General features: G+C 44.4%; 1 protein-coding gene across 1 annotated transcript; it reads right to left on the minus strand.

The window, feature by feature from the left end:
• Positions 1–251: 251 nt before the first annotated feature.
• SHCBP1 (SHC binding and spindle associated 1) lies at positions 252–12,317 on the minus strand. The gene is made up of 13 exons (XM_053953223.1): positions 12,172–12,317; positions 11,394–11,582; positions 10,766–10,881; positions 9,920–10,128; positions 9,058–9,150; positions 8,105–8,338; positions 7,833–7,998; positions 6,474–6,594; positions 3,426–3,557; positions 2,421–2,539; positions 1,500–1,586; positions 931–1,072; positions 252–707 (listed from the first exon to the last, which is right to left on the minus strand). The coding sequence occupies exons 1-13, from the start codon at positions 12,263–12,265 to the stop codon at positions 388–390; spliced, it is 2,022 nt and encodes a 673-aa protein (XP_053809198.1). The 5' UTR covers positions 12,266–12,317; the 3' UTR covers positions 252–387.
• Positions 12,318–17,778: the final 5,461 nt, after the last annotated feature.

The following is a 17,778-nucleotide window of genomic DNA, read 5'->3' on the forward strand; positions in this document are numbered from 1 at the left end:
CCATGAGCTCTGTGACAGTAGCACAGAGCAGGGAGCAGGACAGCAGGACCAGATGACCCACTCTGGGCCCTCCAACCTGACCCATTCTGCCCTTTGGTGATCAAGCTGATTTTAAAAACAGAGACAAGACATTGTCTAGAGCTCAGCCAGGCTTAAAATGACGTGCAAAGGAAAGAAGTACTACATGTGCATCACAAAGGTAGCTCACCCAGGAGATTTAAGGTGTGGAGAAGATGGACAGAAGAACCAAGTGAGTTTTCAGCCATAGTCTTTTAATAGGAATTACACTTGGGTAATAAAAGCATAACACCATAGCACAACTTTTAGCACGTGACCTAACCAATACCTGTACAAATGCTACTGCAATGGCAGCAAGAGTCAAGACAGTCAGAAAAAAAAGATACCAAAACTTCCCTTCCCATTCCATTTGAACTGATTGCCCTCAACAGAAACAAACATTTCCTGTGACATTAAGTTGTCATCAGCTTCCGTAAATCCCAGTTCACTCAGTCTTTTCCTGTGTATCTGTCTCTTCTTTGCAGTAGTAGCCCCAAGTACATTTGCAATTTCAGAGTTGTTTTCAGTTTGTTCAGAAGCCTCAGCTCGCTTATAAAGCTCCAACTCATCAGTTACACATCCAGGTTGTTCTTGCCTGGAGCCCTCTGCACAGGCTGTCTCATCACCTACCTCGGTAGGTTGTGTACACCCTAAGGCAGGAAACAGAATGTGATCAACAGTCATGCAAAGCACCCACATCATTAAAAATCCTAGAATTAATTTTTTTCAATCATAACATTGTCAACTCATCCCACTCTTTGGTACTTCATGACAGCCACAAAGTTCAACGTTATGAAGTATGCAACCCAAAAACCTGGGTATACTAAACTTGGTTAGTAGTTTCAGGAGTTTCTTCTAAGAAAAGAAAAGTACCTTTCATTCCCTGTGCTGGAGCATCCTTCATTTCAGAGGGCATCCCTGGTCTAACCAGGACCACACCATATCCTTCGTTATTGTGGATCACATTATTAACCATGGTTATCCTGGGAGCCTCGTAATCTTCATCTAAGAAGCTCTACAGAACAAAAGAGAAATCTAACATGTCATGTCCAGCTACAGGGACACAAAAATCTTCTAGTTTTAGGTAGAATCAGTTCTCTGTATTAGTTAGAGCAGGATTATTTGCCTCCACAGGAGACAGTGCAAAAGGCATCTTCTCCTTCTGGCAGATAAGAAATAAAACCAGGTAATTGCTGGAGTGGATAAAAATGAAAATATCATACTGCAAAGCTGCTGGAAGGCTGTCTGTCTATAGGAGGGGTTTGTCTTTGCAGAACTGGTTCATCCAGCAAGGATCAAAGCAAGTGCAAGACAAGCATCATGTGCAACAGGTAAGTGTTCCAGCACAGCACAGCAGTGCTCTGAGCCAACCCAAGCCTACTGGCACTAACTGTAGCAGTGATTAGCTTTTGGCAAACCAGCACCTTGTGACTGGGACTGACCTTGACCAGTATTCCCTCCTTGCAGTGGTGGATCCCGTTGTGCAGCAGGGTGCACGCACTTCCTGGATAGATCTCCACACCAGCACCCTACAAAATACAGTTGGTAGCAGGTCACAACTAGTCTAGGCACATTTTTACCCTACAAGATACAGCTGGTAGCATTTCACAAGTAGTCTAGACACATTTTTACCCTACAAGATACAGCTGGTAGCAGTTCATAAGTAGTTTAGGCACATTTACCATTGAACTTGACCACTCCATGGCACATCTTTGTGTTCGTCTACCAGTTTGCACAATGCAAAACTGTGTTACCCCTCCAGCTGCACAGCTTTGTTACCCAGCTCAAGCAGCATTACTGAAGGCTGAGGCCCCACAGCATGGGGCACCAGTCCATGAGGCCTGAAGAGTAGCTGAACAGCCTTGCCTTGCTTGTGCTTTAGTCATCCCTCTCAATACCTCAAGCTCCATCATGCTTCAAAATACCCAAAGAGTATCAGAGTCCATTTTTGTGTTTATCATCCCTCTGTAAGAATCAAAGGTGTCTGAAAAGGGCATTTCGCTTGCAGAACAAATGGAAATGAGAAAACTAGCTATGGGCAGAGAAACTAGAAAATTACTATAAAAGTACTGCAGGACATGAATCAGCCATGCAGCAATGATTATTTCACAGATGTCCCCTGTTACTGCAGCACTTTGCTATCATCACATACAAATCAGCCTGAGACATTTCACTAGATTTGATAAGGGGCTACAAGACCCCTGGGACCAATCTTGATTCAGTAACATGTAGCTGTCCAAAATGAATTTGTAAAGATTGTGTCCACAGTAACAGAAGCCACCCTGTGACTGGCTGCGCTATTTCCAAAGAGAAAGTTTTATTTTAAATTAGGAAATAAGCCAAAGTTAAGAATGAGTGTGTACCTTTGCCCCATAGAGATCTGAGTTTTTCATCAGTAGCTCAGCTGATGTCCTTACTGTTATTCCAGTGGTTTCACACTGTAACACACAATTCTCCAGTGTAGTTTTCCCATGATGAACATCTACATACACAGAAACAATTACTGCTGGATGAACCAGTTCTGCAAAGACAAACCCTTCCTACAGACAGACATCCCTGCAGCAGCTTTGCAGTGTGATATTTTCAGTTTATCCAGTTCAAGTTCAATTCACTGATTTGGTCATGTATGGTTTGAACTCATGCTGTTTTTCTGGTCTAAGCAGGGAGCAATGGCTGGATATTTGTCTTACAGGTTGACTTCTTTTTTTTTATGACAGCAATAATTCTTTTCATTACATTCCTAAGAGATTTTTGGATTCAATAGCTATTAAATACATGCATACATGTGTTAATAAACATTTTAACATGTTTAAAACCCAAATGTCTGTTGAGGAGAAATATTAGTCAGCATCTTCTGCAAAGACAAGGCCACAGCCAATAAACTCCTTGGATATAATTTAGACTCAGTTGAGTGTCATTTTGAAGGTGCTGGAAACAAAGTTCTGCAGCACTCCTACAGCATGTGCTGCTCCTCAGTGGAGCACTGACTGGGGTCAGCTGCAGCTGAATATTGCCATGGGGGCTCTTCTGTGGAAAGAAGGATTGTTTCCATTTCCAGGCAGCCTGACACAGGCTGTGCTGCACTCAAGAGTCAGGCTGCCTTAACAGCAGAACAAGATCAAGTTAATGATCTTATCCCAGTAGAAGAATAAAGCATAAGAGCCACAATAGCTTGAAAGAGCAAATGGAAGTTACTGTGATTTCCACATTATAAGCAAGTTTAAAAAAAAGAGGGAGAAGACTCGATATAGATACTCGTAGGGCTCCTCTCTAGGATATTTTGTTAAACTGCAACACCAGGTCCCAGCTTTAATTCTAACACTAATTATCAAAGAGTCACAAAAAGGTCAAGATGCTTTTACACTTACATAAAATCCCCTCCACAGCACCATGCTGTACTAACTTCAAATTGGAGATCTTTATATTGGCTCCTGTACAGTCAAAGAAGTGGTCTCCTTTGCCTTGTTTTTCTATCACAACATCGTCTGGCAGGCCATAGCCTAAGAGCAGAGGTGAGAGATGCAAGCTCAGAGAATATCTGGTGACAATGAGGTACTCAGTACATAGCAGACATGTAAATCAATGACAGAAGTTTAAAGCTTGATGTTTTAATACCTTGAATAGGATTTTCAACAAGTGGCCAGGCTACACCTTACATCCCCTCTGTGCCAAGGTACATGGACTCCACACTAAACTCAAAAGTTACCTTATTTGAATGGCACACAACAAAATGCAAAGTTATCTGAGAAAGTTGAACAAATGGGTAGCTGAGTTCACATTTGCCAAGGCCAAAGTTCTCACTCCCAAAAGTTTCCAACAGAGATGGGGGGATGCAGGAATTGAGGACACACAGGCATCCCCAGTCTGCTTTCAAAGGACAGAAGTTCACTACAGCAGGCAGAGGTTCCCAAGAACACAGAGGGAAAAAGCAGTCACACCACAACACGAGGAAAAAGAGTGCAAAGGGCTTGATATTGTTAGCATGCTTCATTCAGCTTCCCTATTTACATGGAATTTGGGGGGAAATTCAGTGCTCCTGTGTTGCACAGGCTTCCAGATTAATTCAGTTTAAAAAGCAACTTTCACAAGCACATGCCAACACTGATTTACTAAACCACCCACAGTTGTCAGCATTTAAGCACTTACAGGAAAATTTATGAGCATGTAAAGCTTTTATTGCTTGTCACTGACAAGAATCATGATAAGGAAAGCAATAATGCCACATCCATTACAGCAGCATGAGTCCTATCATTTTCTGAAAGCACACACAGATAAGAAGTGCCCAAGCAGGATGCCAGCTTTTAACCAAGTACATAAATAAATAAATAGTGCCACATGCAAGTAGAAAGGTTAAAACCAAAATGAAAATAAAAAGCTTTGAACAAGAGTTGGCAGAAAGTTTTAAAGACAAGCCATTTAATGCAAAGTTAAGTGATTGATATTTCAAGACATGATATTACCTAGAAATCTGTTCCCACTTCTACTGATTTATGGTCACCCCTGAAGAGGAAGTGGCAAGGGGCAGTTCCAGCATGTAAAAAGAGAGCACCACAGGACAGCAAAAATTTAACTTTTCACCACTACAGAAAGATGTTATTAACCAAAGCAGGAGTGCCTGCAGTTTTCTAACAGTGCCTTTAGTTTGCTTTACACTTCACCTCTGAAGCAGCAGCTCTAGAATAAAGAAAGATTCACCTGCTGCCCAGTGGTGCTCACTCCCCAGCAGGGCTGTGCCCCTGCCTGAGCCTGAGGGACTCCACAGCGGCCAAAGGCCACTGTCATCCTCTGCCACTGAGCACACACAGGTTCCCAGCCAGCTGCAACAGCTATGGCACAAGCAGAAGGGAAGTTCTTAGGTGCCTCTGCAACACCTTCTTGTCAGGCATGGAAGTTATCTTTATCATGACTTCCTGCAGCTGCTACTGCTTTAACCTTATTTAGTTCCTGTAAGTTTTTATTTATTCCTGATTTACTGATCTTCATACTTTCAACCTCAGTATTGACTGCACATTAGCTGGGAAAAAATAGAAGCTCTACTAAGCAAAGCAACATATCTTTCATGAGTCACCTCTCCATCCCAAAAAAGCCACCAAAGCAGCCAGCTGCTCAGATTAGTGCCAGCAGAGTTTGTCTTGATGCTCCTACTTCAAATGCTCTTGGCTGCTCCTACTGGTATAATACCTTATCTAACAGGAGTCCTCATAAGAAGATTAAATACCTGACAAGTACTTGTTATTCAGTGCATGGTTTATACCAAAAATACATATTTATATGCCTTGCTTCTTAAAATAGAGCAGCACATCCTTTAATGTGTGCTACCACACCATTTGTATTTCAGTTTCCTCAAAGCCAGAAAAGCAATAAATAGCACCACACACAATTTTAGAACAATGTCATTCTTGAGATAAATAAAGTACTTTATGGATGTCCCTTGTCCTGCAGGTGCACTGGTTATCACAATGTGTGTCTGTATAAATGAAACACACACAGGAGATGGGCAAGAAAGAAAATTACTCATAAAACAAGAAGGGCAAGAAAAATAAGTCCAGAACAGCAGGAAATTAAACTCTCAGCCTTCTCATTAAGAAGCTTTGACAAGAAAAAAATGCAAGTAAACATCTGAACAGCTGCAGAAGGCCCAGTGATAGACTATAGCACTGCAACAGTGTGTGCCTGCCTGAAGCAAAAGGATACACTGAGAAATCAAGAATGGTGAGGGAGAGACAGCAACATATCCTAGGCAAAGCAGAAGTATTTAAAACACAAATATTTTGCAAGAAAAACCCTAAAATTACATCTGTTGTGTCTTTTGCTGCAGAAAAAAAGATGTGTTAAACAAAAGTTCCCTCCTCCACCCACGTGCTTCACTCACTGCAGAGCCAGGCTGGCAGCCCCTGCTCCCCCATCACTGACATGCTCCAAGTGCAATCAGTAAATCCTAGCAGTACCTCCTGGCTCCTTCCCCCTGCACTCCTGGGGCTGCACCAGCACTGAGGCTCAGAGGCTGCCACTGAGGCACATTCAGATACTCCGAGAAGAACAAGGACATTTCTCAATTACTCCTAAGTTAGTAGAAGCCTCTCAGAATTACTTCTCTGTTTCCACTGTTACAGACATCAAAACCCTTAGGTTTCTGTTGAATCCTCTCTATTACATAATCACCATTTATGCAGATAAATAGGAGGAAATTATTAATTTGCTATTAATCAGCAAAATCTGCAGTTTATCTGCACTACAGTTAATTAAACAGCTCATTCCACCCTGCATTAGGCACAGCTCTACAGCAAAAACAGGAATACTTTGAAGAAAAAAGCAAATGCTCCTGGTAAACTCTGCAAAGAGTAAATCCTTACACAGAGCTAGTTTAAGACATTCCATTTACTTGTTTAAGGACCTTTAGACTAGCAACCTTCTACCTTCTAGCTCTACTGAATCAGCAATGGAGAACACGCCATCAACAAAATAATGGCCAGGACAGATGATGACTCTCTCTCCTTCATAACAGGCATTTACAGCTGCTAGTGGATCATGGTGAAACTGCAAAAGACAAAAAAAAATACAATCAGCTCCCAAAGACTGCTGTAAAAATGGATGCATTTATGCCTGTAGAGCTTGCTTTCAATTAAATGTTGCTGCTTTTGCTTTAAAGAAACCCTTTCAATGGCACTAATAACACAAAATTTCTACTTTGAATTCAAGAATTGTAGCCCTCTGCAGACAAAATCAGCCTTTAGACATGATTTTGATGTTTGTGTTACAGGAGAAAACTGGGGCACACACAGATAAAAGGGCACATGCACCCCAAAGCAAACTTCACTCTGGCCTTGGTTCCAGGCCAACACTTCAATTGTGCCTGAGTGATTTGCCATGAAGAAATAGATGACAGAAGGTAAAGAAAATAAAAACCAAACAATTCAGCAACTAGATCAGAGCTAGTCTGAATACTCCTGTGTTTGCCCCTGGTACAAGTCACCCCCAAACAGAGTTCAAATACCACAGTGCTAAAGAGTGCCCATATGATCCTTTTTCTTGATAAAGAGGGCAGGCTGATATCCTTCACAAACATTACTGAGGCACTCCATACTGAAGGATGACAAATAGTAAATAAAAACTACACATTTATTGCTTCCCAGCAAATTCCAGAGTAAGTCTAATAAGAGCATTTTTTCAGTTGCCAAGTCAGAAAAACAGATTTATGGCCTAAAAGTTATTCCAGGACCTTCCCCATGGCTCCATTCTGGCAATCTGTAATTCACAAACGTGATCAGAATACAGCAAACCATTTCATTTGTGTCCAAGGAATTCAGCCTGTTCTTAACTGCTGAAGTAGCAAGTCTTGTCTGAAATCACTAAAACTAAACATGGCTGCTCCTAAAAGAAATGTATTTCCTACACAGTACCAAAGCAAGAAAACTACACTTCCTCCTTCCTACCCTAGATCACTATCAGCAGCACCAAGAGACATGGGCATTTCAAAAAGTGTCATGCCTTACAGTGTTTCATTATAGAGTTATTACAGGTTCATCTCATTTCCTACACACAGGAAGCTGCTTATATAGAGTACTCAACAGGCACAAATGAATTAAAAGAAATTGTTTTAATACAATTTTACCACTTATTATTTAAATTACAGTGATTTTTTAAACTGAAAAACAATCCCACCACTGTAGTATCTTGCAAATGTAGTATCTTGCACATGGTAAATTAACTTATCTGTCCACATTGTTTCTTGAGATGAAAAACTATTAGCAGACAGACAATTCCAGCTACTGCACCTGTACTTCTAAGGCTTCACAAGATTCTGGGCAAAGTTTGTCTCTTGTCAACAGCTGGAGCAGATTTGCTGTCATGGTCAAGGGCACAACATGAATGACCTTGGCACCCGTTGATCTCGCTCCTTTGGCCTGGAGGCTGCCATATTTTTGGTAACCAAACACATACCTGCAACAAAAGCAACAGAGCCAACAGCTCTTCCTTCAGTCCCCACCTCCTCTGAGTTATGTGATTCCCCTTGGGAGCCTCCTCCCTGCACAAACCCGCCAGTTACCTCAGCAGAGGATTCTCAATTACTTTTAGCCTTTGTTTTAAGTGCTCCACTTTGTCATACAATTTTAGTCCTTCCACCATGGAAACGTTTTCTGCTTCTGAGTCCGAATCATTGCTTGAGATGCTGTTCCTCACATTTAAAAACTTCTCATAAAGCTCTTCACATTGAGATAACAAGTTCTGGTAGTCAACTACCAGCCCAGAAGGCACCCGGTGTTCCAGGATGTCATAGTGCCTGCAATTCAGAGCAAGGGGTCAGCATGGCACATTCCCAATCCTCAAAGACCAAACTGAGACTGGAGAGAACCTGAGGAGTTCTGCTTCAGATACTTGAGTCAAGGTCCTCTGCAGTCTACATCAACACTGCTCCATTTTATTTGAAGCAGCAAAACCAGAAAAAATCTGAACAGACACAAACATTTTACTTTCTAAACAGCTGCCCACACACCTTGAAAGACTGTCTACTATTAGAAACTCAACCTAAAAAAAAAGGCCTAAGCAACAGCCATAAAAAAAGGGTAACAATTTTGAAGGTAATATCTCAGCCTTTATTAGAATAACTGAGAAAGATTCACACACATTTTTCCTGGAGAATGATCAATTTACAAGTTGTTGTTTACATTCAGCTCAGTTATGGTTTTTATTTTATGCCCAGAGGTAGAAAATGGAGCATCCCACGCCAGCTTTTATTAGGATTACAACTTGTATGAGTGTGACTATTGTTGGGTTTGGGCACCATCTGATGGAACACCAAGGCTCAAAAATCAAGTGGCAGCCTCAGTTGTGTTCTCTTTCCATACAAGATTTTGACCAGCAGACAGTGAATGCTGTTAAAACAAACTTGCTTCGGCTTACAAGTCAACAGGGGCTTTTTACACCTAATTGTGAGTCACTCCTCCTGCATGACACATTGCAGTGGTTCTGCCCTAAGAACAGCAAAGCTGTTGCACTCACAGTCTCAGTCGGGGCTCAACACATCGCACAAAGTAATCAAACTCATCCTCCTCCTCCTCGTCCCAGGTCCTCCAGATGTACTGGTAGAGAAACCTTCGGAAGGAAAGTGTTAAATCACACAGGAGAGCAGAGTCAACAGCACTGGAAACACAATGTAACCAATTTGAAAATTCACCTCAAAGCATCACCTCTCACTAGAATTTCACATTACTGTCCCATACACTGCTCAGTACACACAAAGTCATCATAAAGAGTTTTATTCTGTGTGTCTAAGCTCAAAATTCATAATAACCTGTGTTCTACTTCCTCACAAGGGAGTGAAACCAGATAAAATCTGGTTTTGAAAAGCAAGACTGACACTCTTCAGATTCTGAGGCTTTTTGGTTGTTTGGTTTTGGCCAATCACCCTTCAGCTAAGCTTTCTTTCTCACAATGTAGGTCATTCCTCCTATTTCAGCTTTTTTTGTCCAGTCCTACAGCCTATTTGTAGAGAGGTTTCAAACAGCATGTAGTGCCTGAAATAAAAGGAGGTGGAAAAGAGACAGATGATAAAGAAAAAAAAATAAAATATGTGAAGAGACACCTAAAGAATAAAGAGCAAATTTAGGGGAAGAGGCAAAATGCAGAAAAAAGAATGGGACAAAAAAAAAGAGAAAAATCCACCAAAATGTTATTGAAGAGAAAGAACAGTGTACTAGTCTACAGGTGATACAGTCCAAGGAACTCTGGGGTGAAAAAGAGGGAAAGCAGTCTCCTCAGAGCACCAGTCATCAGATTTAGTTTGGAAAGCTTGGCTTGTAGAGCTGCCAGCATGGCCCAAGAATTCAGGACAGAACAGCCTGGGTTCCAGCAGTTGTCCTACCTGACATGCTCTATGGCTAGTGCTGTCTGGTCAAACTCTCCTGACTCATCATATACAACCCACAGCTCCTGCAGCAGGATCTGATGTTCCTTCAGCTCCAGGAGCTCCTGCATGCACTCCAGGGTAAAGCTGCTGTCCTGGGACTCGCACAGGAACGGCTCACTGAGCTGCACAACTGCCTTCAGGGCTGGGAAATTCACATCAACCACCTGTAGGAACAAACAGGTCCGAAATCCCTCAGAACCCCAGATCCAGCTGAGGGAGAGAAACGTGATGTGCCTCAGTCAGGGCCATGCTGGGTCCCCACTGACCCCACACAAACCAACACAAATGGTACCATACAGCCAAGGCCATCTCATCAGCTGAAGTGATAACCCAGAGTTATGCTTCTCATAACCCCACAGCTAGAGAGCCTTTTCCACATCCAAAACTTCATTCAAATCCTTCATAATACTCATAACAAGGCCAGTAAGTTGCTTCCAGCCCTCCTTTTTTTTTTTTTTTTTTTTTTTTTTTTTGTGTGTGTTGCTGTTTTTAAAAAATGGCAAAAGCAATAGACTCAAATCAATGCTTCACAGCCCTTTGGGATTCCTTTGAGGCTCATTTTTCAAAGTGCCCACAGGATACAAACAATCCAAAGAGACAAGTCTGGGCCAGTGAAAGCCATTCTGTCACTAATTGGGCAGAAAAGAGCTGAGGGGCCACAAAGGTTTTTCCTCCTCAACCATGTGATGGATCTGCAAGTTTGAACATCCAAGGTTTGTAAGACAGATATATGACCTGGACATTAGAGAGGTAAATTATGCTAAGTGGAGACAAATGCCTGAGCAGCAGCGACCCACTCACCCCAACAAGGACCTCAAACACATTAGTGCGCCAGATCGCCTGCCAGCCAGAGGGCTCAAGGACCTTCTCCAGGTACTCAGCTATGAACTGCTTCACCTCAGAAGCTTTGCAGTCACCTAAAAAAAATTGAAGACACTATTTATGCAAGGAATGGAAGAAAACTCCTCCAGATCACTGGAAAATGAAAGTCAACACAATTGAAATGTTCTTCTACCACCTCTAAAGTTGGACTTCATTCTGTTATGTTCTTGATAACAGAACAGTATTAAATACAATGGTATTAAGCACATAACCTGTGTCTTACCTTAAACAGATTTACAATACACAAAAAAAAAATGTAGGAAGATCAGCTAAAACAAGGCACAGGATCCACTACTTACTAACAGTTCTGCCTTTCTATCATTCATATTTTATTTACTTATATCAAAATTACTGCCTCCTGGTCCACCAGATAGAGCAGCTGAGGTTACAGCAAAAATGATGGCAAGGCACTGTATCTTTTCCAGCCTCCATTATTAGAAGCATCTCACAGCTTAATACATACAACTGACTCCACTTAAACTGAATTGCTTAAAGTTACTGCAAGAAACCGAATTCTACCTTACTTTCCTATGAAAAAATTACTTACCCAAGATATAATCCTGGTAAGCGCTGAATCGGTCATAAAACAAAAGATGATTGGTGTGAAAAATATCTGGGAAAAGCACGTTCCCGTCTGGCACAGTCCTTCCCAAAGCAGTCCCTGGTTTGTCACGACTGCCATAGTCACTCCAGGAGCCACCACTCCAATCACTCTCGGCGTCTTCCCGTCGCAGATCTGGGAAGAGGAGCGGGGGTAAAGCAAACCCCACAAACTGTCACTTCAAGCACTCACTCACCCCTCTGTTCGCGAAGAACTCCTGTTCAGCTCAAGGTCTATCGTGAATCTGCCTACTACAGCACGCCTTGACTTACCCCTGGTGAAGCGTTTCAAACCCACATACGTTCCTGGACGTCCATTTCAGCGCCGTGGTAGGCACTGAGAAACACACCAGAACTTCACGATTAATAGGGAAAAAAAATCCACCACATTTTAGTGTTGATTTCCAGAGCCGTCCCTACCCTCGTTTCCAGCCCGGTGCCCGCGCCTCGAGCCGGGGCGCGGCTGCGGGGCCGGCCGGTGCCAGGGACGTCCAGGCAAGCGGGCGTTACCCTGCCCGGGCGCGGCCCGCGGGGGATCCGCACCCCGGCGGAGCAGCCCGGACAGCACGGCCTGACCCGGCCGCCCCTCGTGTCCACACCACGCAGCTGCATCCCCCGGGCACCGCCCGAGCGCGGGGCGCAGGCTGCCCTGCCCTGCCCTCCAGGCTGCCCTGCCCTGCCGGCTCCCCGCGCCCTCCCTGCCCGCAGGCACACGCAGCCCGTACCCTCGGCCTGCTCGGAGCGGTCCCGCGGGCCGGTGCCTGCGGCCGGCGAGTCCCGGCCGTCCCCCTGCGGTCCCGGCGGCCGCAGCTCCGCCATTCCGCCCGCTCGGCTTCAAACCGCCCGGGCAACCGCCGGCCGCCAGCGCCGCGCCCTCATTGGCTCGCGGCGGCAGCGCCCCGCTCTGATTGGCCGTCGGCAGGCGGCGCCCCGCTCTGATTGGCCGTCGGCAGCGGCGGCCGTTGGCGCGCGGGGCTGTCCGCAGCCGCCGCTGGCCTCGTGCGTGCGGGGCTCGCTCCGGGGCCGGGCGGGAGCGGCGCGGAGCGGGCGGAACCTCCCCCGTCCGGCCCAACCGAACCCACGAACCGCTGCGGGCCCGGCGGGCAGCGGGCGGCCCTGCCGGCGGCGATGGGCTTTCCACTCAGCCTGGCGGCCGGGGATGCTGTCATCCCTGCCGAGAGCGGCTGCACAGCTCCCGGAGAGAAGGAGCGGCTAAGCCGCAAAAAATGTAAAAGCACCAACAATCGGCACCCTCAACAAGGAAAAAAAAATAAAAAAAAAATAAAAAAAAAAACAAAAACACACAACAACAAAAAACCCAGCAACAAATAAACGAACCCCAGCCCACAACTAACATAACAGAACGGAATTCTCTGGAGCGCCGGGCAGCCCTGCTTTGCTTCCAGCCCTGGCCGGTCCGTACACAGAAAGCACCTGATCATGTAAAACACCGGTCTGTTTCATGCCCCAGCGCTTCTCCCGAGGCCACTCCGTGTGTTTCGAGCTGTGACGGTAAGGGCCGATGGGGATGAAAGCCAAAGCAATTGCTCCGAAACAGCAGCGGCCACGAGAGGGCTGCCGTGGATTTCGGACACGGCGATGGAGCAGCTCCCGCGTTAGAGCCGCTCGCGTTCGCTTCCCAAGTACCGCGTGTAGCAGCACCGTGCCCGCCGCGGCTCACGGTACAGCAACAGCCCGAGTCATCCCGACATGACCGGAGTAGGAGCTTCCGTAGGCCCGCTGAAACCAACCCTTGCCCATCATAACCCCAAGAAGAGAATGGTTTAGTCCCCAAGAGGATTCTGTTGAATGTTGCCAGAATTTAACCATTACACCGGGCATGGGTGTTTAACCATACACATACAGTTATCATCTATCACAATTAGTTACAAAATTACAGTTAAACATCTGAATCCTTCCCAAAAGGTTATTGGCAAGGTCAGGCTTTCAAAGCAGAGTGTGTTTGTAAATAGTGTCTTTAAATTGGCACGTTTTAAGTGGAGGGAAGGGATGCCAACCAGTGGGATTTTCACAGGTTGAAAGCGGCCTCTTAGCCAACCTCGTGCATTTGAACGAAGCCAAGTGCAAGGTTCTGCACAGGTACAGGCTGGGCAGAGAATGGACTGAGACTTCCTGGGGAGAAAGACTTGGGGGTGTTGGTGGATGAGCAACTATACAACCATAAAGTTATGGCTATGGAGGTTCCCAATTTTAGATGCTTTGATTATTTTTCCTCTAAATAAGTACAATGAATTCAGGGACTCCTCAGGGCTTACAGTGGGAAGATCAGTTCTTCCTCACCAAGGTGAAACACGCACAATGTTGAGATCAGGACAATCCATTTACCCCTATTTGTTTTGTTTGCAAAATAGCTGGGGGCAGATTGTGTTCCATTATATAAAACTTACACACTGTTTGATTAATTATCCCCAGTCCTTGTAAAGAGCTGTTTTACTTCAAAGAAACACAGCCCTGGCCATTGATTTCCAGAGCCAGTAATTAATGCTGCAAGTGTCATGGACATACTAAGCTCCATTTGGTCAAAAAACTCCTCTGCAGGTGGTTTCCCTCCCCTCATACTGGAAATAGAAACAGTCCTCTTATTGTTGGAAACCTTCCACTTTTCAGCTTGCATGTGCATGCAGAGTGCAGACCATCAGTTATTTTCCTGACCTCAGTTGTTTTTCTCCCTGCAATGTTTATCCATTCAATTTATTATTGAGCATGAATTAGTGCTTTCCTGAACCTCATTTGGCAATTCAGTCTCCTTATGCACAGCACATTTTCCTTTTACCTCAGCTACTCTTTTTTGCACTCTTTCCCAAGCTTATTTTTTTTTCCTGTGTAAGACTGACCAGGTCTGTGTGAAGTCCAGAGGACTGGCAGTATTTTACATGGATCAATGACACTCCTGAGTTTGAGGAGGAAGAGAAAGTGCTTGCCCTCACACTCTGTTCTCAGCTCTCACACTTTTGAATGAAATCTCACCGCTGTTGCTCCTGTGAATGAGATCAATCACTGAGATGTTTCTAAAACCCCCAGCCTTATCTTGGGCCCCAAATAGATTTTTTTCTCCTGCTGCTTCCCTTGAAATACTAAAACAGTGAGGGGTGCTCATATGCAGAACTCTGTCTTTTGAAATCTGAAATAGGCTTCCACTTCACAACTTGACACAGCAAATAGAGTTTGAAAATCACAGAAGGTCATTAATTGCTTTACAGAAATGAATACAAGTGCAGCTACATAAACCTAAAGAAATGCAGAAAGGAACTAGTGTCTTACTGCTAAAAGATAATTAATTGTCTTTTGGTATTTCAGTAATTTTAACTGAAGAAACACAATGGTAAAACAAACACCACATGTGGGATTTGGCTCATCTGGGTGTCCCCAGACATATTACAGATCACAGAATTTCCAATGCAGGTGCCACAAAGGCATCAGTGAGGCTGTGACAGCTCAAAGCCTGGTGCTAACACACCCCACTGGGTAAGAGGAGCCTCAACTCACGGTGCAGCTCTGATGGCTCCAGTTATTACAGGTAAGAGCATGCAGCCAACAGGGCCAGGATATCCCTGCCTTCTATATGAGGGCTTATGAAAAAACCCACCCATCTACAGGAGTATATGTAGGATAACAAACTCACTTGGTCATTCTCAGCCAGACCTTCATTGTGCCACTGATTTCCCTGGAGCAATGCCTGTTCATGCCAACTGAAAGTCTGATCCAGAGTTAAAAACCTGAAGAAAATAGTAGAGTGTTTTAGCCAGTGTCCTTATCCAAAATAATTTTTTTAAATCTCTTCATTCTAATTTGCTGCTGGTACTAATTCTCTTTTGTGGATATACACATATCTCATTTGAGAGTAGAAATTATTTCTGCTTTAAGATGTCTTAAAATAGTATCTTCTTAACCATGTCTTAGTACAAGGCAACCTTAAACTACAAACCAAATCAAAAGATCAAATTATTTAATTACACACAATGAAAAAAAATGTTAGTTAATATAAGGCTTGCAAATCAGAAAATGTCTATGAGATGTGGGGAATAAGCAGCTGAGCCAAGCCAACAGCGATGTGACAGCAATGTGAGAGAAACAAGTATGCACAAAAGAAAAAAAAAATAGGAGATCATTACATAAGACAGTAAAACATTCCTGTGTACCTTTCTCGTTTTGGCACACATTTGCTTTGTTGCCATGGCAATCACTGTCGTCTTTCTAAGCCTCCATTTCTGCACTGGAAAATGCAGATAATATTTTTTACTGCATATGTTTCAGTAATGCATTTGCAAACCACTTTTATGGCAGGGGATGAATGGCGTCACTTAACTGTGGATTGCTGTTAATTAGTTGGCTTATTACAGATTGGGTTAGATAGCTGGTGTTCTTTGACAGGTATCTCTTCAGTCTTTAGATTTTCTTTTGTAGCAGTATAAATTTAAACCACTGTAAACCTAAATGCATTGATTCTTTCCAGGAAAGCAATTGAATTTTTCAAACCTGTTCTCAATTATTTTCAGAATATTCTCAATATTGGCTTCTTCAGGAAGATACTGGGTGGCTTTAGGATTGTTCTAACAGCCACTTTATATTAAAAAAAAAAAAAAAAAAAAAAAAAAAAAAAAAAAAACAATAACTGCATTGCTTATTTGAATTTTCATGTTAATAGGGCATTCTTCTCTTGCAACTCACTTTACTGCTTCCAAAATTCTTACTGCTTTGCCTGCTGGGCATTGTTCTTTTGTTAACCATAAACATGCCTGGTACTGCCAATCACTTAATTTTCAGAAATGCAAGTTTCAGCAGACTGACCTTGCAAACTGAACCTTGTTGTGAGGAGCCAGTTCGGGTTTGTTATGCCTCAACAATGGCTGTCAGAGGCACATGAGGAGGGGTGCACGTGTGCCCCGTCCAGGAGGCATGAGGAGAGGACGGAGGAAAGCCCTGTCTCTGGGGAGACTTTGCCTGGCAGCCGGTTCATGTGTCACACGGGACAGGCTGTCAGCAGGGGAACCCCGAAGGCACTGTACCCCAGAGACACCCTGCAAGCCATGGCAAAAGGTCTCTGCCGATGGACTGCAGCGGGACATTGGACTGGGCCAGTGCACTCCTGTCAGCAGGCAGACTTTGGGAGGAGACAGAGCCATAAAAATAACTGCATAAAAGTGAACAGCCCTGGGGGCTGTTCTGTCCTTTGCCTTTTGACTCTTAGGGGGCTTTTCGAACCTGCTTTTCAAGTATGGGCTTTTGGATAGGGGCTGGGATTTTGCTTTTGAGGCTTGGTGATTCGAAGGGCTTCTTTGAGACTTGCTTGCCGAAACTTGCTTTTGAGTCGGGGCTTTTTAAATCTTACGCTTTTTGCCGTGGCCCCAGTCTTTTGGCTCTCCTGCCCTCGCTGGCTCTTGCTCGCCCTGCGTCTGTCCTGCCTCCCTGTGTCCCTGACCAACGCCCTGCCAGCTCCGTCTCTGTGTCCCTGCCTGGCCGCCTGTGTCCAGCCCTGCCCGAGCCTGATCCCCCCCCGTGATCTCGCCACGACCCTGTGCAGGCTCCGGGCAGCGTGCACCAGCCCCGCCTCGGGACATCCATGGCACTGCCGACCTCCGCTGGGAATGCCCTCTTTTTGCCTCTGTCTCCTCCATCTCTCCCATTTTTCTTCTTCTTGCTCTGTCTGCTCTAGCCCTCTTTAATAGGGTAACTCCTTTTAATTTCCCTCTTTCGTTGCCAATAAACGGTTCTCAGATACAGTGTTCGCCTCGTTTGGCTTAGTTTCGTTCCTGGCCATCTATTTTTAAAAGAACTCGCAGTTTCCCACATTGGAACGCAACACTTGTGTCCTCCTATCAAGGAGGTGGTTTTCCTAATTGAAGAGGATACTGCAATTCTGTCTTCAAGATCCACTGAAGAGCAGACAAAGAAACATTCTAGGAGACCCTGCTTTGAGCAGGGAGATTAGATTAATGACCTCCAGTGGTCCCTTCCAACCTAACCCATTCTGTGATTCTGTGAAAATGCTTCAGTAGAAGTGGGTGCAGCTGAGAACTCATCTAATATAGGTGAGGGGTTATTTTTTCCTCTTTTTTCCTTTCCATTATTTTACACATACCGAGACACATCTGTACCTCAGCCATGCTCTCACCTGAGGGAACTTTCAATCAAGACATTGATTTACATAGGACTCTACATAGTAATGAAAATTCAAGTTCATGCAGAGTGCTTGACTAAGACTCACCTGCAACAGAAGAGCTATTGACCATGTTCCCTTGGAACTGGGAAGGGCCCTTCTTCAGACACTCATCTCTCTGGGGAAAGGTCTTAAAACAGCCAGGAAGCTCTTT

Source organism: Vidua chalybeata, chromosome 11 (genome assembly GCF_026979565.1).
Source record: "Vidua chalybeata isolate OUT-0048 chromosome 11, bVidCha1 merged haplotype, whole genome shotgun sequence".
NCBI classification, from domain to species: domain Eukaryota; kingdom Metazoa; phylum Chordata; class Aves; order Passeriformes; family Viduidae; genus Vidua; species Vidua chalybeata.